General features: G+C 35.2%; 2 protein-coding genes and 1 long non-coding RNA gene across 5 annotated transcripts; 1 reads left to right on the top strand and 2 right to left on the bottom strand.

Annotated features, from left to right (window-relative positions):
- Positions 1-1,317: 1,317 nt before the first annotated feature.
- On the bottom strand, positions 1,318-3,508 carry LOC125813024 (two-pore potassium channel 5). The gene is made up of 2 exons (XM_049492514.1): positions 2,505-3,508; positions 1,318-1,471 (listed from the first exon to the last, which is right to left on the bottom strand). The coding sequence occupies exons 1-2, from the start codon at positions 3,494-3,496 to the stop codon at positions 1,324-1,326; spliced, it is 1,140 nt and encodes a 379-aa protein (XP_049348471.1). The 5' UTR covers positions 3,497-3,508; the 3' UTR covers positions 1,318-1,323.
- Positions 3,509-8,906: 5,398 nt separating this feature from the next.
- LOC125812930 (ABC transporter B family member 11-like) lies at positions 8,907-23,529 on the top strand. 3 transcript variants are annotated; one of them, XM_049492404.1, is made up of 14 exons: positions 8,907-9,120; positions 10,251-10,558; positions 10,644-10,698; positions 10,780-10,955; positions 11,095-11,316; positions 11,458-11,696; positions 11,824-12,349; positions 12,470-12,743; positions 13,229-14,118; positions 14,550-14,816; positions 14,917-15,180; positions 15,305-15,427; positions 22,889-23,059; positions 23,143-23,529. In XM_049492404.1, the coding sequence occupies exons 2-14, from the start codon at positions 10,253-10,255 to the stop codon at positions 23,491-23,493; spliced, it is 3,864 nt and encodes a 1,287-aa protein (XP_049348361.1). In that variant the 5' UTR covers positions 8,907-9,120; positions 10,251-10,252; the 3' UTR covers positions 23,494-23,529. The 3 variants fall into 3 exon arrangements, with proteins under 3 accessions (XP_049348361.1, XP_049348360.1, XP_049348362.1); XM_049492403.1 differs by lacking the exons at positions 22,889-23,059; positions 23,143-23,529 and adding an exon at positions 15,684-16,151 and having other exon boundaries at positions 15,305-15,598; XM_049492405.1 differs by lacking the exons at positions 8,907-9,120; positions 10,251-10,558; positions 10,644-10,698; ... (7 more) ...; positions 14,917-15,180; positions 15,305-15,427 and adding exons at positions 18,223-18,534; positions 18,612-18,666; positions 18,746-18,921; ... (5 more) ...; positions 22,045-22,311; positions 22,406-22,669 and having other exon boundaries at positions 22,766-23,059.
- LOC125812943 (uncharacterized) lies at positions 11,831-19,969 on the bottom strand. The gene is made up of 2 exons (XR_007442028.1): positions 19,847-19,969; positions 11,831-12,008 (listed from the first exon to the last, which is right to left on the bottom strand). It is a non-coding gene; the product is annotated as an uncharacterized LOC125812943 (long non-coding RNA).
- Positions 23,530-25,412: the final 1,883 nt, after the last annotated feature.

Raw genomic sequence — 25,412 nt, 5'->3', positions numbered from 1 at the left:
TAAAATAATCGTGTGGCTGTAAATTATTTTATTTAAGATAAAAAAAATGTATTTTAAAGATAAATTAATTTAATTGTAATAAGGTAATATTTTTTCCAAAACAAACTAAAAAAAAATAGTATCACATATAGAATAATATCTTAAGGAGTATAATGCATAACTCAAAAAATATTTATTAGTATTTTATTTATTTTTTTTAAATATCGGCTTTTCATTTATGAAATTCATCATTCGCAATTAAAACAACAATTTTTCCATGAAAGTTGAAATCGATAGATTACTTTTTTTTCTTGACACTGATCTTGATGGATTTTTTTTTTTGAAATACTCTTTTCTAATTTAAATAAAATCCATTGACATTTTGGATACCGATAGAGCTAAATCAAATTTACGCTTTTACGCTACAAAAATCAGTCGCGCTCAATCGATATTACTAAAAATAAAATTAGGAAAAAATCGTCCGCCGTTCGGTCTCCTTTTAGACTTTAGTAATGTGAATTGAAATAATTTCACTTTAAAACTTCTCTTTTATCATTAATGAAATGATTTACAACCACACAAATATCTAAAAAATGTTTTAGACCACAAGTTTCAAAAATCTTCTTTTTTTTTCATTTAATGCCATGCCAAGTCAAACGGTGACACATAAAATGAGACAGAATTATGAGCTTGTTTAATTGCTGAAATATACAAGGGGATTTATACAGAGATATACCAAATAAATCCACTATTTCACATTCAAATATATCAATAAAATCTTTACAAAATATATACCACCTCCAATAAATTTCACAAAATATTTTAAAAAAATTTTCTTTCTTCATATTTTCTCTTTCACACAAACTCTAACTGTAGTCTAGTGTCACCTGATTCTTTGGCGTCTGCACCAACTTAATCAGAAGCTTAATTCAAAAGACGAGAGTAGGCTCGAGGAGGACTAGACTTATCGCACCCCTCTTTGCTTCTGACATTACCCGTTGTTGGTGCTTCACCGCCATTTGTTGTTTACTCCATCGAATAATTGATGGGAGTTTCACCAGAAAATCAAATGACTCTAACAACTACTGCTTTGTTTTCATTGTAGTTTTCTTCCTCACCAGAGTTCCCTCTCATGGCTTCCACATCTTCTTCTCTCCAGGTAATCTTATACCACTATATGTCAACGTACACATACTTGACATACATAACATACAAGAACATATATACGCAATATAACACTTTTATGTCATATACACGTGACATACACATGAGATACTAACCTTTTTTCTTGAAATTTAGCAGATTTAAGTACATGGTAGCCAAAGAATTTCAATTTATTTTCAGCTATAAATGACTCTGCAAGAGGCTGTGTAACGTTATCTTCCCAGAGTTGTTTTCGTCAAGCTTGTTGAACTGATTGCATATCTGCATTACATCTTTCTCACTGATCTTTCCCATCTCCTTGAGCTTGTAAATGACATATTCTGATTTTCTGTGTAGTATTGCAAAAGATTTGCCTTTTAATTAATCCCTCCATCCAAATTATGTCTTTTATATGTTCCAAATATTCCAATACAAATTTATTTAACAAGTTTTGTTATTAAAGGAAGTGTCTTTTTTCTATGAAAGTAACTTCTAATGTTCCTTTCTAATCCACTTGTTATTTCAGGACAAACAAAACTGTCACATAAAACAGGACAAAGATAATTAGATTATACTCCCTCCCTCCGTTTTAATTTGTATGTTTGATTATGACCGTTCTAGAAACTAAAGAAAACTATTGAATCTTGTGAGCTTAAACTAAAAATAGGTAAATTGTACCAAAACGTACTTCAATATTGTTTTTTTTTTGATAACCGAGAAATTCATATGTGACCTTCCCTTTGGACCAATCACAGCCTTCTAAACTCGGTGGATAGTGGGTCCGCTCCTCTACCCTTCACCACTTAAATATCGGGCTTCGCTTTGCATGGTGTGGGGCTTGAACCTGCGACCTAAGCCACAAATCCTCCAGCTTTTGCCACTCAAGCTAGGCCTTGAGGGAAAAAACGTACTTCAATATTGTGCTCATAAACATGTCCAGTGAAAAATTAGAATTAAAGGGTTCGCAATTTTTTAAACAAACTAAAAAGAAAAGTAAAACATACAAATTGAGTCGGGAGTATAAGTTATGTAGATCCCCAATGATGTGGCCTATCGGTCAATGAAGGAGTGAACCCAAACCTCAAGTTGGGAACAGGTTATTTCGGATAATTAATCTTAGGATGAGTTACCTTGGGATAAGTTATTTCAGCATGTATTTTGGGACAACTTATGCATCACTATGCCAAAAATGGTAGGATAAATAATCCAAGCACTACCTAATACCTTCCAACCAAACGTGGGATAAAAATATTTATCCTGGAATTATTATACCTTATATCTCTCACCAAACAAATGTGTATACGAATTCATGGCAGCATTTGTAGTGTAATAAGATACTATTGTTTTGTTAATTTTGGATTGGAAGAAATAAGGAAACTTACTTAATGAAACCATTATTGTTAATATCAGCAGCAAGCAGATCTTCAATGGTGATTTCACGCTGCAACACCCAGTTGGTAATTCTCCTGTGTCTCTTGTCAATCCTTGCCTCTGCCAAATACAAGAAAGCTCGCGCCACCGCAAGGGTAGAAAATAAAAGCCAAATTGAAGCAAACAACCTTCCCGGCAGAGTTTTGAAAGCCCTATCACCATATCCAACAGTGGTAACAGACATTACCGATAAGTAAACCGAATCAACCCAATCCAAATCCTCCTGGAAATACAACACCATTGACCCCAATCCTATACACAAAAGCACAACTCCTAGAGCCAAACCCACCTTCAATCTGATTCTCATTCTGCCCTTTGCTACATCGACAATGCAATCCATACAGGCGGATAATCCGCTACGCCTATGGTCATTGCTAGTTAATTGCCGCTGCCCTTGTAATCGAGTACCGGTCAATATCAAATTCTCCTGCAAGTCCAGTACGTAATTGACAACCCCACTCAACAAAATGTCGATGAACCCAAAACCCACAAGCACAAATATACAAGCAAAGAGTTTGGTGAAAGGAGTAGTTGGAGCAATATCGCCGTAGCCAATGGTACACATAGTGACTATGCAAAAATAAAGGGCGTCAACAACAGGGTGGGTTTCAACTCCAGAGAAGTGGTCACGGTTGAAAGAATAGACTACTACACCTAGAGAGAGGTAAATAACAAGCAGAAAAGCGGCCTGTCTGACTAGAGAAGTAGGTTCAAAGTGGTCAGATTCTTCATGAGGGTGTGATTCAAAGAGATCATTCACGGAAACCAAGGCAGGAGCAGTTCTGGATCGGCGGAATTTCTTCTTCTGTAAGTTGTTGGAAGACCAGGAAGTCGGAGCGAAAAAGTCATTATCGGAATCGGAACCGGAGGAAAAGAAATTGGTCGGAGACGATGGAGCTGATTCAGTTATTGGCTGTGTTTGAAGTAATGGTTCAGCAGCCATTAATAGGAAACTCTGCTATGAAGAGAAAAAAGATAGGGATTTAGACAATAACGCCGATTTGATTGGATTGGATTTGAGAAATTTTATTTTGAGTTTGTCCTCTTCCAAATATTTTTTTATTTAGTTTGACAAAATGAAATTGTAGCATAAGGTGGAGTTGTATTTGTTTTTTTTTTTGTTTTTTTCAGTAAAATGGGGGAGGGGAAATGAGTAAAGGAATTATTAGGGTAAGATGTGAGATGTGATTTGGAGTACTTTTCGGTTGTGACGAAGTTGCATCATTGATCAATTCTTAGATCGTTTTTATTTTGGTGATGAATGAATTGACAAGACTCGAGGCAAATTTAATAATAAGTTGGAGGTTTGGAGGCAAATTTTGGAGTCTAAAGGGCTCCAGTTGAGTAGAACCAAGACGGAATACTAAGAGTCGCAAGTTTGGTAATGTAACGCCTGAGGTTGGCGTAGAAAGAAGGCTAAATACACAAGTCATTCAGAAAATAAGGAAGTTTCAAGTATGTCGGGTCTATTATCCAAGAAAATGGGAAGATGGATGATGATGTCACTCATCTTATATGAGGATGAAATGGAAGCTCACATCTAAAGTTTTGTGTTACAAAAAAGGTCATCAAAACTTAAAAGCAAGTTCTATAGAGCAGTGGTTAGACAGTCAATATTGTATGGAGCGGAATGTTAGCCAGTCAAGAACTTCCACATTGAGAAGATGGAAGTTATGGAGATGAGGATGTTGAGGTGTATGTGTGGGTATACTGGGAGGGATATGATTAGAAATCAAGATATTTAGGACAAGGTAAGAGTGGCCTGGATAGAGAATAAGATGCGAAAATCGAGACGAGATGGTTTGGACACGTGCAAAAAAGATGCAAAGAGGTGAGAGGTTGGATGTGGAATATGGTTTCAAGAGAGGTAGAGGTAGGTCAAAAAAGTAATGGAGAGAGAGTGATTAGACATGACATGATATGACGCAACTTCAACTTACCGATGACATGATAATAGATAGGAGTTATGGAGGACACATATTAGGATAGGAAGTTAGTTAGTTGAGTGTTTTCTCGTCGTTTCCTCCTTACTATTAGTCATACTATTAGTAGTATTACTCTTCTAGTGTCTTTGTCCTTTGTGTGTGGTCACTATTTGTGATATTTTACACTTTGATTATCGTTGCAACTTGTTATATATGACTATTATTGAGGATGATTTGTTTGGTTGCTTGTAGTATTTTGTCATGGCTATCTTCATTTACGTTATTTCTATCTATCCTACTTTGATTGTTTCTTCTTCTTTATCTTTGTCTTTTCTTGATCTGAGAGTCTATTGGAAATAGTCTTGCTACTTCTAAAATAGTGGTAAGTTCTACGTACATTATATCCTCCCCAAATCCTATTTTATGGGATTATACTAGGAACTTGTTTGGATAGACTTAAAAATTGGTTAAATCTACTGTTAAGTTATTTTTAGCTTTTGGGAGTATTTAACAAAATTAAAAATAACTTAAAATAAATTTTAAATGACTTTAAAAAAGTTAAAAACCAAAAGTAAAATTCTCCCTACTTTTTTTTTTTTTTTTACTTCAAAGTCATTTAAGTTTGACTTTTAATTTTTTAAACTTAAAAGCTACTTAATTTTTTTCTACCCAATGCAAAGGGGATCTAGGTTTGTTTTTGTTGTTGTTGAATTATTAGGTAAGAATTTTAATCACTATTAGAAAATGAAAATTCATATACTCAATCATATGAATTACTAATTATTATTATTTTTTGATGAAATTGTATTTGGTATTTTTTTTTATGAAATTGTATTTTATATTTTGATTATGGTTTGCGTAGAGAAAAGATAAAAATATCTCATCTGAGCATTTTTTGGAATTTGAAGTTCTAATTTACATTCCCAACTTTGCTTTTGATAAAGGCATAATACATAAATAAGCATTTTAATTTGTCTTCAACATATATCCATGCCCTCTAATTTTGAATATGCACAAGTACACACTTAAATTTGTATAAAATTGAACAAATAAATACATACGTATTACGTGACACAATATTTATAGGACACATGAACGACACATATGACGAATGTGTCTATTTGTTCAATTTTATACAAGTTTGTGTCTAGCTACTTAAGCACACTCAAAGTTAAAAGACAAAAAAGTCAGCTAAAGTTAAGTTATAAGACATATTTACGTATTATACCTTTAATAAATAAGTTTGGTGAAAAATATTTACATCCTAATTTAGCAAAGTTGCTAGTGTGGAATAAACCAAACAAGTTTTAGAATTTAGAGTAATTATTTCAAAAGTCTTGTTGATTCTTTCCTTGTAACATGGGGAGGCATGAATTATAACGAGGTGTGGTGGGGCTCATCATCTTGCCTTTTGCTGCAATCGAAGAGATAATTTATTGTCTGAAAACTTATCGTCTGTTCAACGCTAATGGATTATTTAAAAATGAACTAAAATGGAAATCGTAATCAACAAATTCTTTTATTAAATTTATAGTTACGTACTCCCTCCGTCCCTATTTACTTGTCCATATTTCCTTTTTTAGTTGTCCCTATTTAGTTGTCCATTTTGACAAATCAAGAAAGGACAACAAATTTTTTCCTATTATACCCTTATTTACACTTCTTGAAAATTGTAAAAGTGTATGTTGTTTCCCTCCAATTTATTTCACTTGAATTCAAATAAGTTGTTGTAATTTTGAAGTGAAAAGTTGTCATAAGGGTAAAATTGTAACTTCACTGTGCTAATCATTGTTGCCTTAATCTGTGTGTCATTTCTAAAGTGGACAACTAAAAAGGGACGGAGGGAGTACTTCCTATGTCTCTAATTACTTGTCCACTTTTTCTTTTTTAGTTGTCCCTAATTAGTTGTCCATTTTGACAAATCAAGAAAAGACAATTTTTTTTACTTATTATACCCTCAATTAATTACTTTGAAAAATGTAGAACTTCTTAAAAATCTTAAATTTAAAATTCATCTATTTCATAATTAATAGGAGTAAAATGGTAAAGTTACTATATCAATTATTGTATTCTTAATAGGTGTGTCGATTTAAAAGTTGACAAGTAATTAGGGACACATGGAGTATGTAAGAGGTTCGATTATTTTTTAGTTACTTCAAGGTTGCAACTTGCATTGACTAAACTATTCATGCAAGTTGAATTAACTAATTAACTTTAATCATCATTTCTAGCTAACACATGTTTTGTTATGAATATAATTAAGTATGATTAGTTATAACTAGAATGTGAAAGAAAACCTCTATTAACCGGTTGATACCTTGAGTAAGGAATCGAATGGTTAGCACCATAGGATCGGAGGTTAGCCCCCTCGTATTCTTTTTAAATTGATTCTCATTTATGTTAAGGTCTGGAGGCGTTGTTGATCAACTTTTGATCACCACCACGAGGCGTGAAAACCTTGGTGGTGACGATGATGCTTGCATTGTGGTTGCGTATTTGAGATGGTGTTTATTGATTGTATTATGAGTAGTAGCTAGTAGTGATAATGACTGACAATAGTGATTGATAGTGGCGATTGATAGGTATGATAGATAATATTGATTATTAATGATGGTTGTGAATGTTATAGTAAATGATGATGTATAATAATGATTGATGATGGTGATTGTCGATAGTAATTGATGAATATTATAGTAATGGTAGTTGATAGTGATGTTCATAAGTATTGTAGCCGCTAGCTAGTAACGAACGATGACAACGACGACGTGTCTATTTCTAGATGAGGGCATCCATATAACTTTTATTTTATTTTTTATCTTTTGAAAATTAGTTTCTAAAAACTCTATAAATCAAAATAATTAATAATTTTAAATATTTAAAATTTTAAAAGATATATAAAAAATTTGATTGACTTTCAAAATTTTATCGGTGTCAAGTAATATTGGGACAAAAGAGGTACCAAATATTATTTCAAAATAACGTAAAAATATTATAAGTCACAATAATTAATAACTTGAAATATTTGAAAAAAATATTAAAAAATTGGTTGATTATTGAAATTTGTGCCACGTAAATTAGGACATAGAGAGTAGTATATATTACTTTAAAATTATATAAAAATTACTATAAAATCACAATAATAAATAACTTCAAATATTTAAAAATAATAACTTTTTAAATAATTTCCCCAATTCCAACAGTGTCACATGAGTTGAAACTAAAAAAGTACCCCCTCCGTCTCATTTTATGTGGCACTTTTCGAATTTCGAGATCCAAACAAGTTTATCTTTGACCGTAAGTTTTTTGATAAACATTTTGAATTATCAATTACTGTAACTTGTAGTACTTTTTACGTAGTCGACAAATATATAAATTTCATTTCAAGGAAATTGAAGATTCCATGCATAAATTTCTGATCAAATTTAAATTGTTTGACTCTTGAAAAATGAAAAATATCACATAAATTGAGATATAGAAAGTATCATATATTGAACATGTGGGATGCCTGTGTCTAGTAGATGTAGAAATTAACATCTAAATTAACTCATTTATTTACAATTAATAACAAATTCCCTAATCTTTATACATCTCAATCAAGTTGAAAAATACTTTGTACTCGGACCAAAATTTTAAAAGTGCTTTTGACATTTTAGCATTTTTTTTATATAAAATAAAATAGTACTATATGGTAGTCCATAAATATTTAATGGAAGCTGACACTTTTTAGTTGTAATGATACACGGATTCAAATCTGTATTCTTATTGCGGCTCCGCTGTCATGGCAATTTCCTCGCACCAAATATAAACAGAGGTACTACATTTCTCCGTCAAACTCATTGACTTAATAGGATAATACATGAACATGACTTTTAATTTGACTTTAGCGAATAATTATGATCATCAACTTTAAGTGTGTATAAATAGATATAAAATTGAACAAATAAATATACGTGTTTTACATGGCATAATACACATAAAACATCACATAGGACATAAAATTATCGAATTAGACAAATATATTTATTTTTTTAATTTTATACAAATTTAAGTTAAAAGTACCGACTGAAGTTAAAGTTATGAAAAATCATGTTTATATATATCATGCCATGCCGCCTGTGTGTATTCATTCGCTTTATCCCCACTCCAAGCAAAATGCTTAGCTAAGCACCTACGTACGTCTGTACGTTTTTCTGATATAAAAAAAGAGTCTTTGACACCTTGTGCTTCAAGGAAAAGAAACTTTATTTTTATCGTTTTGCTCATCAGGATCCTACAAGAATATAATATTAGCTAGTACAGAATATGTATAAGTTTGTTTCTATGTAAATGTACTACTGCATCCGATCCTTATTGTAGGTCAAGGTGAGTTGGACGGCAGCCGGTAGAAGTTGGGCGGCATCAGCAGAAAAAAAAGGAAGAGAGTGCATCCAAATCCAAATCTTATTTGGTTCAACAGCTCCATTTCTCGTAGAGTTGAGTAATCATTTCCCACAAGGAAATTCAAACTTTACACAAGTAAAGTGCACTGCCAGAAAAGCAGGAACCCACAACAATAACAGGACAACAACCCACTTTCACAAATATATAAACTTTCAACCACTGTCATTCAGTTTGAATCTGAAGGAGAAGAAACTCAGATCAGGTACGGCCTTCTTCTCTCTTTACTTTTATTTTCTTCCTCCCTTTCTCTCTCTCTCTCTTTACCCACCACCCTGTTTGACTATTCATGTCTATTATTTTTTCCTTCTGAAATAAAGTATAAGAAAATAAAAAAAAATAAAAATTATGTTAAATGTGTATTAAAATGTCATTTAATCTTATGCTTTAATTATTTCATGAGGAAAGTAGAAATTTAAACTGTTATAATTTTATTTTATTTTTTTAAATAGACTAAAAAGGAAAGTAATTGAGGAAATAGTAATTTTTTTCTCAAGACTCACATCAGCCACTAGGAGGGAGTGGAGTAGTGGTTTGGGATTTCATGCATGCCGGGGCCGCTATGGTATTTATAAAAATGCATATGATAAAGTTTCAAAGGATATTATTTGGAGATGTTTAGAGGCTAAAGTTCTTAATTCCTATAGCCTGTTTTATGCTATTAAGGACATGTATAATGGTGCTAAGAGGTCCAGTTAAGACTGTGGGAGGTGACTCAGAACATTTCCCAATCATCACGGATATGTAGTTAAAGCTCATTTTTATTTGCTCTGGGAGAGACACGGATGAAGATGCTGAGGTAGTTGCATGGACATACTAGGATAGATAAAATTAGGAATGAAGATATCCAAGACTTGGTAGGAGTGACCCCGTGGAAGATATGAGGCTGCGATGATTTCGACATGTAAAGAGGAAACATGCAAATGCCACGGTTAGGAGGTGTGAGAGGTTGGTCCAAGGTGGCATGAGGAGGACCCATGTGTTATTGTTTCTATTTGATGTTATTGCCTCTTTTTCACCGTTTGTTGTCTTTCAGAAACAACCTCTCTACCTCTTCAAAGGTAGGGGTAAGGTCTGCATACACTGCATTGCTTTCATCAAGCTGAGTAAATCCGAAACTAATTAATGGTTAGTGGGATCAGATAAGGGGTCTGCTGGCAGTTTTGAGTTCTTCTCAATTTCATCAGTAATACTTGTTTGTTGCTTTCTTCCCTTGTGTTTTTCTAATATGCTTTTAGTAAAATGCTACTGATCTTCAGGTCTGAGTATTAGCCTGCCAACGGAGGTCTAAATTGGTGTTGTGACTAACAAATTTACTCTTTAACATTGGAACAGCTATGGCTGAAGGGAACGGTTTGAATGGAAATTCAGGACTCAATGAAGCCTCCTCATCAGGAGGGCAAAACAATACAAGCCAGCAGGATTCAGACAAGACCAAACAAGCGGAGAAAGCTAATACAGTTCCCTTTTACAAGCTCTTCTCCTTTGCTGATTCCACTGATATGGTTTTGATGATCACTGGAACTATTGCAGCTATCGGCAATGGATTGTCCCTGCCCATTATGACAATTCTTTTTGGAGAATTGACAGACTCCTTTGGACAAAACCAAAATAACAAAGATGTGCTTCGCGTAGTTTCCAGGGTATGCTTTCATGAACATTTTCCAAATTTATCACTCCTATTTTTTTAGTATAGCTTCTTATGTTATCTGTCTAATTTTCATGTAGGTCTCACTGAAGTTTGTCTACTTAGCTTTGGGATGTGGGGTGGCCTCATTTCTTCGTAAGTTCTCATTCTGCCTTTACTAAGCGTAGGCTATTTTTGAAATATTATCGAAAGTTAAAATTAAAATGTGTTGTTCAGAGGTCGCTTGTTGGATGATCTCCGGTGAAAGACAGGCTTCTCGAATAAGGAGTCTCTATCTGAAAACTATTTTGCAACAAGATATTGCTTTCTATGATAAGGAAACAAATACGGGAGAGGTGGTTGGGCGGATGTCTGGTGACACTGTTCTTATACAAGACGCAATGGGCGAGAAGGTACTCATGCTGAAAAGCAACTCTACGAAGCCCTTTTCTGTGAAGCCACTACATAATAATTCGCTTTCTGCATAAATGATTCTTTGTGAGGATATAATTGCTCTTTCTATACTTGATGTTTTTTCCTTAACTGTGGCAGGTAGGGAAATTTGTACAGCTGATATCAACATTCATTGGGGGCTTTGTCATTGCATTTACCAAAGGCTGGCTTCTCACACTTGTCATGTTATCCGTCATTCCTCTACTTGCTATATCTGGTGGAGCAATGTCCCACGTTCTATCTAAGATGGCGTCCAGTGGACAAGATGCTTATGCCAAGGCTGCAACGGTGGTTGAACAGACAATTGGATCCATTAGAACGGTACGAAATAAGTTTAAATTATTGGGATGCCATGCTCATTCTCATGCTCCGATGAAATTTGTATCGGAGTAAAGCAATCTTTGTTTCACTTTCTTTTATGTAAATAGTACAAGTATGATATGTATCTTGTTTCCTCCTCAGGTTGCATCATTTACAGGGGAGAAGCAAGCTGTGGCTGACTATAACGAGTCCCTAATTAAAGCTTACCATTCAGGTGCAAAAGAAGGGCTGGCAACTGGATTAGGTCTTGGCTCAGTTTTTGCTATTATATACTGCAGCTACGCTTTGGCTATTTGGTATGGTGCAAGGCTCATCTTGGAAAAAGGATATACTGGTGGTAAAGTTATCAATATAATTATTGCTGTGCTAACTGCTTCCATGTGAGTATTTTTTTTTGAGCTACTAAATTCCTTAAAAGCTAAAAACAACAATCCATATTGTAAATTGAAGAAAACAGGATTTTCTAAGCTTTTATTCATGTGTTATGATTAAATATTTCTATGTCAGGTCCCTGGGGCAGGCAGCTCCCTGTATGTCTGCATTCGCTGCAGGTCAAGCGGCAGCTTTCAAAATGTTTGAAACCATAAAAAGAAAGCCAGAGATAGATGCTTATGATACCAATGGAAAAATATTGGACGACATCCGTGGTGATATTGAATTGAATGATGTGTGCTTCAGTTACCCAGCCAGACCTGATGAGCAAATTTTCGGTGGATTTTCATTATTTGTATCAAGTGGCACAACTGCAGCTTTGGTTGGGCAAAGTGGAAGTGGGAAGTCAACAGTCATAAGTCTGATAGAAAGATTTTATGATCCTCAATCTGGTCAAGTTTTGATTGATGGAATTAATCTCAAGGACTTCCAGCTTAAGTGGATCAGGGGAAAGATTGGTCTGGTGAGCCAAGAACCCGTACTTTTCACAGCAAGCATTAAGGAAAATATTCTGTATGGCAAGCATGATGCTACTGCTGAAGAGATCAAAGCTGCAACTGAGTTAGCAAATGCCGCAAAGTTCATCGATAAACTCCCACAGGTTCTATTTGCAATTTAGTCTGGTCATCTTTCAAAAATCTGTGCTTTTTCTTTCAGCTTTCTTTGTAATCAATTGAGTTGGCTCCTGATTTACCATTTACACTAAAACTTCTTTGTTCAGGGTCTAGACACCATGGTTGGAGAACATGGAACTCAACTGTCTGGTGGGCAAAAGCAAAGAATTGCCATTGCAAGAGCAATTTTAAAAGATCCACGGATATTACTGTTAGATGAAGCAACAAGTGCATTAGATGCAGAATCTGAGAGAGTTGTACAAGAAGCATTGGATAGAATTATGATCAACAGAACAACCGTTATAGTTGCACATCGATTGACCACAGTAAGGAATGCTGATATGATTGCAGTCATTCATCGGGGAAAAGTTGTTGAAAAAGGTATTGAACCATATAGACTCAGTTAGATATGCTATTCTCTGTCCTCCGGATGACCATCAATATTGACTTCACTATTATTCTGTTCAACAACATATACTAATAAAGAATGTTATAGTAGTCTGGTTAGCATATTAAATGACAAATTCATCTCGTCTTAGTTCAGACCCATCCAAACAAGAACCAATAACTATTTCATTAGTATTATTTGTATGTGTTGTTTCAATCACTATACTCTTATGAACCTAATGCTTGTTTTCTGAATCTGTAAGTCTTTCCTAGCAGAGGCCATTAGTATTATTTGTGTGTGTTGTTTCAATCACTATAGACTCTTATGAACCTAATGCTTGTTTTCTGAATCTTTAAGTCTTCCCTAGCAGAGCTTTAAAGGACACTTCAACTGCGAGTTTCTTTTCCGTCTGAATGAATTTCTTAAAAGAAAGACGACACAAACATTCACTTTAACGTCATTGCTGTGGACTGTTCAGGCACACATGGTGAACTACTCAAGGATCCTGAGGGAGCATACTCTCAGCTTATACGCTTACAAGAAGTGAACAATGAAACAAAAAAATCAGGCTTAGATGAGAGGGACAGCATAGATAAGTCTATGGGATCTGGTAGACAGTCAAGTCAAAGAATATCACTAATGCGATCTATCAGTCGGAGTTCATCTGGTGTAGGAAATAGCAGCCGCCGTTCACTCTCCATATCACTTGGTTTAGCTACTGGACTTAGTGTACCTGAAACAGCTAACACAGACACAGAAATGGGTATCCCGGAAGTAGCTGGAAAGCGGTTAGAAGTCCCCATCCGTCGCCTAGCGTATCTCAACAAGCCTGAAATACCTGTGATGATTATTGGAACTGTGGCTGCAATTATTAATGGTGCTATACTTCCAATTTTCGGAATATTACTCTCTAGTGTGATCAAAACATTTTATGAGCCACCACATGAACTAAGGAAGGACTCAAGGTTTTGGGCTCTTATGTTTGTTCTTCTTGGAGCTGTAACTTTAATTGCCTTTCCTGCAAGGACATACTTTTTCAGTATAGCTGGTTGTAAGTTGATAAGAAGAATTAGATCAATGTGCTTTGAGAAGGTGGTCTGCATGGAGGTAGGATGGTTTGATGAATCTGAGCACTCCACTGGAATCATTGGCGCTAGACTTTCTGCTGATGCAGCTGCAGTCCGTGGTTTAGTAGGAGATGCACTTGCTCAAATGGTTCAAGATACTGCAACATCAATTGTAGGTTTAGCTATTGCTTTTGAAGCGAGTTGGCAGTTGGCACTTATCGTTCTTGTTATGATACCTCTAATTGGATTAAATGGATATATCCAAATCAAGTTCATGAAAGGGTTCAGTGCAGATGCAAAGGTTTGTCCAAATCCTTATTATATAGCTTACTGTTGCTGGTGATATTAAAAAATATGGATAATTGAGTCTTAAACTTGAAAGTTTTTCTCAAACATCAGTCAAATCACTACATTACCCAAGCTATAAATCTTTTTAACCTTCAGATGGTTATTTTTTTATTACTCCATCCGTCCCAATCGCTGTGACACACTTTCCTTTTTAGTCTGTCCCAAAAAGAATATCTCCTTTCTATAATTAGAAACAACTTAACTTCAAATTGCACACAAATGTCGAAGTTTTGTTTTAGACCAAAAATTTGAAAAGACTCCGTTTCTTTCTTAAACTTAGCACCTAATCCAATGGTGCCACATAGATTGGGGCGGAGGGAGTATCTTTTACCATTGCCAGATTCTCTTGGTGATAATGTTTCTGATTAATCGTACTTTACACAGTTGATGTATGAGGAAGCAAGTCAAGTTGCGAACGATGCTGTTGGAGGTATAAGAACTGTTGCGTCATTTTGTGCAGAAGAGAAGGTGATGGAAATATACAGCAAAAAGTGTGAAGGCCCATTGAAGGCAGGAATAAAGCAAGGTTTGATTAGTGGGATTGGGTTTGGTGTATCATTTGCTTTGCTGTTTTGTGTATATGCAACCAGTTTTTATGCGGGAGCTCGTCTTGTTCAAGATGGCAAAATCACTTTTTCAGACGTCTTCCGTGTATGTGGCACAATACCCCCTGTTACATTTTTACATTTTTTTTCAGGATTTTAGTAAATGTCTGTTATGAGGCTAATGTGGAGTATTTGCGACCTGGCAGGTTTTCTTTGCTCTGACGATGGCAGCTATAGGAATTTCCCAGTCAAGCTCATTGGCTCCAGATTCAAGCAAGGCCAAGAGTGCAGCTGCTTCCGTATTTGCTATTCTAGACAGGAAATCAAAAATCGATCCGAGTGATGATTCTGGTATGACACTGGACACTGTGAAGGGAGATATTGAGCTGAAGCACGTAAGCTTTAAGTATCCAACAAGGCCAGATGTTCAAATTTTAAGAGACCTTTGTTTGACCATTCGCAGTGGAAAGGTGAATTTACTCATGTTTGATTTCATCTTAAATATCGTTTTTCCAGGACAAAGTAAGGCATATAGAGTTTGCCTTACTGGTTATTAAATTCATTGATTAACTTTGTTATGCGTTGAAATTTCAGACAGTTGCTTTGGTTGGGGAGAGCGGATGTGGAAAGTCTACTGTAATATCATTGCTGCAAAGGTTTTATGATCCTGATTCAGGCCAGATTTCATTGGACGGAATAGAAATTCAGAAGTTCCAGGTAAAATGGCTAAGGCAACAAATGGGGCTCGTAAGCCAAGAGCCAGTGTTGTTCAATGACACAATCCGAGCCAATATTGCATATGGAAAGGAAGGAAATGCAACTGAAGCAGAAGTTTTAGCAGCAGCCGAATTAGCAAATGCCCACAAGTTCATCAGTGGTCTGCAACAGGTAATTAGTTTGAATAATATAAATCTCCATATATAGATGTATTGTCAATGGAAATGATCAGTGAGCTTACACATGAATATTACAGAGTTATGATACGACAGTGGGAGAACGAGGAACTCAGCTGTCAGGTGGGCAAAAGCAACGAGTGGCTATAGCGAGGGCCATATTGAAAAATCCAAAAATCCTACTATTAGATGAGGCGACAAGCGCATTGGATGCAGAATCAGAGAGAATAGTTCAAGATGCACTTGACCGGGTGATGGTAAATCGTACAACCGTGGTGGTAGCACATAGATTATCCACCATCAAAGGAGCAGATGTAATTGCTGTGGTGAAAAATGGAGTAATTGTGGAGAAAGGGAAACATGATACTCTTATCAATATCAAAGATGGCTTCTATTCCTCTTTGGTGGCCCTCCACACCAGTGCTTCCTAGTTTTACTACTTCTTATCCTCTCAATACTTGTATTTTATTATTTTTTGTTATTTTACTGTTTCTTGCAAGTCGTGTAAAGTCTAGCAAGTTAATGTCATGATCTGTTGTGCTTGTTGAGTTCCCTGGCTGCTTCCAGTCTCTCATTCTGTTTTACTGGTTTTGCAGCACGCGTGCGCGTTATAGCAATTGATGACTAGGCTATAGAAACTTCTATTTATATACATGTATATTCTTAACATATGGTTTTCATCTTTCGTCCTTACGCTCATTGCTTTAACCAATTGTAATTTGACAGCTTCCCAAATGGATCGTCTAGTGTGGCTATGTTCATAACATAACTCATGTTGTCAATAAGAACCTTGTCCTCATAGATCATTATTGAGGAATAATAAGTTGTGCTTCCATCATCCCTAGCTAGTAGGATCTTGTATTTCTGCAATTTGATCTAAATTTTGTTTTCGTTAGAGATGAACACTTTTGGTTTCTAAAACTTTTCTATTCATCAAGTAAAATAAAAGAAACATGTAATGAAAAATTAAAAACTAAAAAAGAAAACAACGTATTTAGCTTATTATTTGTTGTAATCAAGGACAAATCTTCAAAATTCACAAACTTGGTTGGCCATGTGAAGTTCATATTTGAATACAACTAACTTTATATAATTATTATTTTATTGTTTTGCGTGGTCAACTTCAAATATTTTATCGTAAATGCTAATTTTCTAACAGATAATAATCTGATTAATATTAACAATCATCAAGCAACAATATCTTTGAATCAAACTTCAACAGGTACCTCATGAAAAAAATACTAACATATTTTTAGTTTATTTTTAGGAGAAACTATATAATTAGATATATTTTACTATCACATACACTATTATTATTTGTACTTTCAAAATACTACGTATCTTACCACTAATTAAGAGTTTTATATCATATATTGAGGATGATACACTTTTATATATATATATATATTTTATTTTTATTTTATTTTAAATTTTTTGTGTTGCCAGACTCACTAAAATAGGGAGAGAGGCGAGTGAGATGGGTCCGGAGGTGAGTGAGGTTTGTTATGTATTTCTGATACATTGTGAATCACACTAGATACACACTAGATACATGTATTTGTATGTATTTGGAATACTAGAGACACAAGAGAGTGACGAACAAGATTTGTTATGTATCTCAGATACATGTGAATCAACTTGGATACAATGTACTACAACAAATTACACCTAATTTTGACATCATGTATACCGAGATACATGTATCTAAACGTATCTAGACAAATCGAAATTTAGTAAGATACGTAATATTGCAAACTAAACTGTATCTAAATAATTAGTTTTTTAAAAAATAAATTTTAGGTGTAGCAAACATAAAAATCATATTAGCGCTTTATAGCTACAGTTTTGCTATGGAGCATCAGATTTGTATAAAATCACAGGCATCTGATTTGTATAAATCTCAACGATTTGTATAAATCAAATGTCCGTGTCTATGAGAATTGCATTTGTATATGTATATGCTCTTTGTGTTTGTATATCTGCATAGAATTTGAATTCGTATATAATTGAATCGACTTAAAACAGTGGTATTTGTATATCAAATCTCTTTCTCGCTTTATACAAACACAAATTATACATTGTATTTTGTATAATTTGTGTTTGTATAAAACGAGAAAGAGAGAAGGCAAAAGAGAACGGGGCATGTGAAGATTTGTATTTGTATAATTACAAGTATATAGGACGAAGAGATATGCGAATGACAAAGTGTCTGCTGCGAATTAGAATTAAATGAAGCTGTGGTTATAACATTTATTTGGTCAAAGTAGTGGTGACTGAATAAATTCATTGGTTATAGGAGAATTTCTTTCTACCTCTCTCTGCCCACCACGTTGTCTAAAATCTTCAAATCTATTACTACTACTACGTGCGTACATATCATCAATAACTCTTATTATTCCTTCTTAGTATATAGTTTTTAAAAAAAAAAAAAAATTCTCCCACCCCCACGTTCTGTCTTTGATCTATTATTTTTCTTGAATAACACAACTATCATACATAGTTTGTTCATAATTTTTCAACTCAAGCTGAATACATATAATGTTTTCACTAAAATTTCATTCTTTTTCATGTCTAACTTAGTCTAAATTGGTGTTTGTGGCAAACGAAACACACATAGCTATGGGTGAAGGGAATGGTTTGAATGAAAATAATACAGTTCCCTTTTACAAGCTCAATGAAGCATCATCAGAAGAGCAAGACAATGCAGGAGGCCAACAGGATTCAAACATGATCAAACAAATCCAAACAGTTCCTTTTTACAAGCTCTTTTCCTTTGCGGATTCAACAGATATAGTTTTGATGATCATTGGAACTATTGGAGCTATTGGAAATGGATTGTCAATCCCCATTATGACTGTTCTTTTCGGAGAACTGACTGATTCTTTTGGACAAAACCAAAATAACAAAGATGTGCTTCGAATGGTCACCAAGGTAATTAACATCTTCCAACTTCTTATTTCATTTTTGATATACTGAAAATCATCACAATCTGTCTAATTTTCATGTAGGTCTCTCTGAAAATGGTTTACTTAGCTTTGGCATGTGGAGTAGCTGCATTTCTTCGTAAGTGTGAACATTAATCTGTCTTTATTGAGTATATATAGTCATGATTGATGTTTAAATGAATATGAATGTTGTACAGAGGTTGCTTGTTGGATGATATCCGGTGAAAGACAAGCTTCTCGAATAAGGAGTCTCTATCTGAAAACTATTTTACAACAAGATATTGCTTTCTATGATAACGAAACAAATACAGGAGAGGTGGTTGGGAGGATGTCTGGTGACACTGTACTTATACAAGACGCGATGGGTGAAAAGGTATTCAATGCTCAAAAGCAACTGTTTGCCTTAAATTGCTTTTTCAATACTTGATGTTATTTCCTTAACTGTGGCAGGTAGGGAAATGTGTACAGCTGATATCAACATTCATTGGGGGCTTTGTCATTGCATTTACCAAAGGCTGGATTCTCACGTTTGTTATGTTATCCATCATTCCTCTACTTATAATATCTGGTGGAATGATGTCCCTCATCCTATCTAGGATGGCGTCGAGTGGACAAGAAGCTTATGCCAAGGCTGCAACGGTGGTTGAACAGACAATTGGATCCATTAGAATAGTATGTCATAATAAGTAAAGCAATTATCTTTGTTTTACTTTCTTCTCACCAGTACAAGTATGATATGTATCTTGTTTCCTCCTCAGGTTGCATCATTTACAGGGGAGAAGAAAGCTATAGCCGACTACAACGAGTCATTAATCAAAGCTTATCATTCAGGTGCAAAAGAAGGGCTGGCAAGTGGATTAGGTCTTGGTTCACTTTTTGCTCTTATGTACTGTAGTTATGCTTTAGCTATTTGGTATGGTGCAAAGCTCATCTTGGAAAAAGGATATACAGGTGGTCAGGTTATCAATATAATTGTTGCTGTGTTAACTGCTTCCATGTGAGTTTTTTTTCTTCTTCTTAAAAGCTACATACAACAATACATCAAGTAAATTGAAGATGGTGGGATTTTCTAAGCTTGAATTCATGCGTTATGATCAAATATTTCTATGTCAGGTCCCTGGGACAGGCATCTCCGTGTATGTCTGCATTCGCTGCAGGTCAAGCTGCAGCTTTCAAGATGTTTGAAACTATAGAGAGAAAGCCAGAGATAGATGCTTATGATACCAATGGAAAAATATTGAACGACATTCGTGGCAATATTGAATTGAATGATGTGTACTTCAGTTACCCAGCCAGACCTGATGAGAAAATATTCGGTGGATTTTCATTATTTGTACCAAGTGGCACAACTGCAGCTTTGGTCGGGCAAAGTGGAAGTGGGAAGTCAACAGTCATAAGTCTGATAGAAAGATTTTATGATCCTCAATCTGGTCAGGTTCTGATTGATGGAGTTAATCTCAAGGACTTCCAGCTTAAGTGGATCAGGGGAAAGATTGGTCTTGTGAGCCAAGAACCTGTGCTTTTCACAGCAAGCATTAAGGAAAATATTGTGTATGGAAAGTACGATGCTACTCCTGAAGAGATCAGAGCTGCAGTTGAGTTAGCAAATGCCGCAAAATTCTTAGATAAACTCCCACAGGTTTTATTCTGAACTTAGTCTGGTCATCTTTCAAAAGTTTGTGCTTCTTCTTTCAGCTTTCTTTGTAATCACAACTGAGTTGACTCCTGATTTACCGTTTACATGAAAACTTCTTTGTTCAGGGTCTAGACACCATGGTTGGAGAACATGGAACTCAACTTTCTGGTGGGCAAAAGCAAAGAATTGCCATTGCAAGAGCAATTTTAAAAGATCCACGGATATTACTGTTAGATGAAGCAACAAGTGCATTAGATGCAGAATCTGAGAGAGTTGTACAAGAAGCATTGGATAAAATTATGATCAACAGAACAACCATCATAGTTGCACATCGACTGACCACAGTAAGGAATGCTGATATGATTGCAGTCATTCATCGGGGAAAAGTTGTTGAAAAAGGTATTGAACCACAGACTTAGTTAAATATGCTATTCTCTGACCTTTGGAGAATAAATCAATATTGACTTCACTATTATTCTGTTCAACATCATATACTAATCCAGAATGTTATAGCAGTCTGGTTAGCATATTAAATGACAAATTCATCAAGTCTGAGTTAAGACACATTCAAATAAGAACCGTGAACTTTGTCATTAGTATTATTTGTGTGTGTTGTTTCAATCACTAGAGACATTTATGAACCTAATGCTTGTTTTCTGAATCTTTATGTCTTTGAAGGACACTTCAAGTTCGAGTTTATTTTCCGTCTTAATGAACTTCTTAAAAGAAAGATGACACAAACATTCTCTTTAACGTCATTGCTGTGGGCTGTTCAGGCACACATTCCGAACTACTCAAGGATCCAGAGGGAGGGTACTCTCAGCTTATACGCTTACAAGAAGTAAACAAAGAAACAGAAAAATCAGGTTTAGATGAGAGGGGAAGATTAGATAAGTCTATGGAATCTGGTAGACAGTCAAGTAAAAGGATGTCACTATTACGATCTGTGAGTCGGAGTTCATCTGGAGTAGGAAATAGCAGCAGCCGTTCACTCTCCATCTCATTTTCTTTTCCTAATGGACTTAGTGTATCTGAAACAGCTAATGAAGACACAGAAACAGGTATCCAGGAAGTATCTGGAAAGCCGTTAAATGTCCCCATTAGTCGCTTAGCCTATCTCAACAAGCCTGAGGCACCTGTGATCATTATTGGAACTGTGGCTGCAATTATTAATGGTGCTATACTTCCAATTTTCGGCATCTTATTCGCTACCGTGATCAAAATATTTTATAAGCCACCAGAAGAACTTAGGAAGGACTCAAGGTTTTGGGCTGAAATGTTTGTACTTCTTGCAGCTGTAACTTTAATTGCATTTCCTGCAAGGTCATACCTTTTCGGTATAGCTGGTTGTAAGTTGGTAAGAAGAATTAGATCAATGTGCTTTGAGAAGTTGGTCCACATGGAGGTAGGATGGTTTGATGAACCTGAGAACTCCACTGGAATCATTGGCGCTAGGCTTTCCGCTGATGCAGCTGCAGTCCGTGGTTTAGTAGGAGATGCACTTGCTCAAATGGTCCAAGATAGTGCAACAGCAATTATAGGTTTAGCTGTTGCTTTTGAAGCGAGTTGGCAGTTGGCACTTATCGTCCTTGCTATGATACCTCTAATTGGATTAAGTGGATATCTCCAAATGAAGTTCATGACAGGGTTCAGTGCAGATGCAAAGGTATGTTTGAATCCTTATTGTTCAGCTTACATAATAGTGAATGAAGTTTCTATATTAGCCAAGCTATAAATCTTGATAGTTTTTCTCAAACATCAATACATTAGCTAAGCTATAAATTATCTTTTTGGTTATTATCTGTTACCATTATAAACTCTTTCAGTGATAATGTTACTGATTAATCGTACTTTTCACAGACTATGTATGCGGAAGCAAGTCAAGTTGCGAATGATGCTGTTGGAAGTATAAGAACTGTTGCATCATTTTGTGCAGAAGAGAAGGTGATGGAAACATACAGAGGAAAGTGTGAAGGCCCATTGAAGGCAGGAATAAAGCAAGGTTTGATTAGCGGGATGGGCTTTGGTGTATCAAATACTTTGATGTTTTGTGTATATGCAACCAGTTTTTATGCTGGAGCTCTTCTTGTTCAGAATGGCAAAATCACCTTTGCAGACGTTTACCGTGTATGCACAATACCCCCGGTTACATTTTTTTCTTCTTCAGGATTTTAGTTAATGTCTGTTATGAGGCTAATATGGAGTACTTGCAACCTGGCAGGTTTTCTTTGCTCTGTCAACGGCAGCTATAGGAATTTCCCAGTCAAGCTCATTGGCTCCAGATTCAACCAAGGCCAAGAATGCAGCTGCTTCGATATTTGCTATTCTAGACAGGAAATCAAAAGTAGATCCAAGTGATGAGTCTGGTAAGACACTCGACATTGTGAAGGGAGATATTGAGCTGAGGCATGTAAGCTTTAAGTATCCAACGAGGCCAGATGTTCAAATTTTAAGAGACCTTTGCTTGACCATCCGCAGTGGACAGGTAAATTTACAGTTTGATTCCATCTTAGGTATCATTTTTAAGGCATATAGAGTTTGATAATTAATTAGTTAACTTTGTTGTGAGTTGAAATTTCAGACGGTTGCTTTAGTTGGGGAGAGCGGATGTGGAAAGTCTACTGTAATATCTTTGCTGCAAAGGTTTTATGATCCTGATTCAGGCCAGATTTCGTTGGACGGAATAGAGATTCAGAAATTCCAGGTAAAATGGCTAAGGCAGCAAATGGGGCTTGTTAGCCAAGAGCCAGTGTTGTTCAACGACACAATTCGAGCCAATATTGCATATGGAAAGGAAGGAAATGCAATTGAAGCAGAAGTTTTAGCAGCAGCAGAACTAGCAAATGCCCACAAGTTCATCAGTGGTCTGCAACAGGTTGGTTTGAATATTATAATCCTCCATATATATATTGTCAATAATGGAAATGACAGGCCAGCTTACTTATTCAAAAACTATAGGGTTATGATACGACAGTGGGAGAGCGAGGAACTCAGCTATCAGGTGGGCAAAAGCAACGAGTAGCTATAGCGAGGGCCATATTGAAAAATCCAAAAATCCTACTGTTAGATGAGGCTACAAGCGCATTGGATGCAGAATCAGAGAGAATAGTTCAAGATGCACTTGACAGGGTGGTGGTAAATCGTACAACCGTGGTGGTAGCACATAGATTATCTACCATCAAAGGAGCAGATGTAATCGCTGTTTTTAAAAATGGAGTTATTGTGGAAAAAGGGAAACACAATACTCTTATCAACATCAAGGATGGCTTTTATTCCTCTTTGGTGGCTCTCCACACGCGTTCTTCCTAGTTCTACTACTTCTTGTTCTCTTATACATAATTAATATTTATATTGTATTCATTTCAAATTTTGTCATCACCTCCTGCCATGTCTTTGCTGGACTTGTAATTCCTTGCCAATGTAGCAACTTTGTCCATATGATCAATTCAGCATGTGAAACATTGGTGCTCATCACATTGTTGGTTGTCAGTGATACTCCACTTCATCAATCGTATACAACATAACCTGGGCAGCTAATCTTAAAATGAAGATCAATCCATTTGGGAGAGCCACGGTTATTGCAGATGATTCTGCTCTAAGGCACTTCATACATTAGTAAAGTTGCATGCCAACTTCCAAAACACCTATGTTTTCCTCTGCTTCTCGTTTTTTTTTCCAGTCTTCTTAACCATGTTAAACTAGAATGGCGGGGTGCTAACCATCACAACACAACAAGAATACACGTATGTTAGTCAACTAAAAAAGCACAAGGAGAATGAAATAAGGTAAAATACAACATGCTGCATTAGCCACAAAAAATCACAAGGAAAACGAAAATAAAGACGTAGGATACACCATTTACATGGTCATAGCACAGTCCATTGCTTCTTGAAAGACATTTCAATCGGATTTGATACTTAATAATCTAACTGCAACCAGAGGCGTATCCAGGATTTGAGATAATGGGTGCGCAGTTATAAAAAAGTTGATCTATGATATAAATTTGATCGGTTCGACATTTAGATTTTTATTATTGAAAATCGTTAAATTTTTAAAATTATAGGTCTAAAATTAATTCTTATATATATATACACCAATTACCACTTAGAGAAGTGTTATCTAATTTTAGAAAGAAAAATAAAACAAGATAAATATAAATTTCAAATTTCTAATCTCGCGGAGAGAGGTGCACCCAGTCATAATCGCATTATGTGATACTTCAAGTGTGGGTTCACACATCTATATTTTAATATTTTTTCATAAATATAACACTACAATATATGATCTCGGGAGGGAACCATGGGTTCACGTGAACCCGGTGACCCCCTTAGATACACCTCTGACTGCAACAGACAATTAAGAGTGCGGACTCTGTTACATTAAAGGCCGACTAACAACATGTAAGGTGCAAAAAAATAATGTATGAGCAATTCAACAAGGCTCATTAATCCTGAAAAGGACACATATCTGTTACATTAATGTTTTGAGGAGGTACTTGTACAGGTCACGCACAGGTGATGATTTTGTAAAGAGAGAAATAATGAATCTTATCGTATCTAAAGAAATAAATCTTGCACCGAATAACTCAACTCCAGAAACTAACTCTAGATCTTGTGGTATCAATGTAAAGAAATAAATCTTTAGTCTAACTCAAACCCAAAAGCTAACTCTCGAGGAAAAAATTAGTCAAGTCCATAATTCCTCAACCCAACAATGTGGGACTTAGCTTCATATATATATATATATATATATATATATATATATATATATGAATCTTATGGTTTCATATATAAGTCAAAAATGTTGAGATACGTACTTTCAATTCTCCAACTGCTAGTGCAAGTGGAATTATATATTTATGATAGCACAACCTAAAAGTAGGGGTGTGTCGGTGTAAGTGGTTCTAAATAAATAAAGAGATAGAGTACGTAGTAAATGTGGACTTTATAACAAATTATGAATCGTTTAAATTGAACACTTGAACATATAATAAAATATATATTTTCCGTCTATGTGTAGTTATAAGTGTTCATTATATGCAAATAAAATAATCATATAAAATATGCCTCATCGTTTAATTATACACATCGAAATAATTGGAACATGCATGAAGTTCTACGATTTATTGAGATTAATCATGTGTATGAAAAATGATGTGAACTATTTTTAAATCATATATTCTGAAGCTGAATTTGCCTTTTTAGTGTGTATATTTTTGACTAAAAGGA

This window comes from Solanum verrucosum, unplaced genomic scaffold (genome assembly GCF_900185275.1).
Source record: "Solanum verrucosum unplaced genomic scaffold, falcon-dt-bn FXZP01000144.1, whole genome shotgun sequence".
In the NCBI taxonomy this organism is placed as follows: Eukaryota; Viridiplantae; Streptophyta; class Magnoliopsida; order Solanales; family Solanaceae; genus Solanum; species Solanum verrucosum.
The sequence above is the reverse complement of the archived record's forward strand: the minus strand, read 5'-3'. Positions and strand labels throughout refer to the sequence as shown.

Coding starts and splice junctions, on each gene's coding strand:
- LOC125813024 (XM_049492514.1), bottom strand. CDS start 3,496: ATGGCTGCTGAACCATTACTTCAAACACAGCCAATAACTGAATCAGCT. Junction 1,472..2,504: donor AACAATAATGGTTTCATTAA/GTAAGTTTCCTT, acceptor AATACTACACAG/AAAATCAGAATATGTCATTT.
- LOC125812930 (XM_049492405.1), top strand. CDS start 18,223: ATGGGTGAAGGGAATGGTTTGAATGAAAATAATACAGTTCCCTTTTAC. Junction 19,221..19,306: donor CAATTGGATCCATTAGAATA/GTATGTCATAAT, acceptor TTTCCTCCTCAG/GTTGCATCATTTACAGGGGA. Junction 21,851..22,044: donor GGTTCAGTGCAGATGCAAAG/GTATGTTTGAAT, acceptor TACTTTTCACAG/ACTATGTATGCGGAAGCAAG.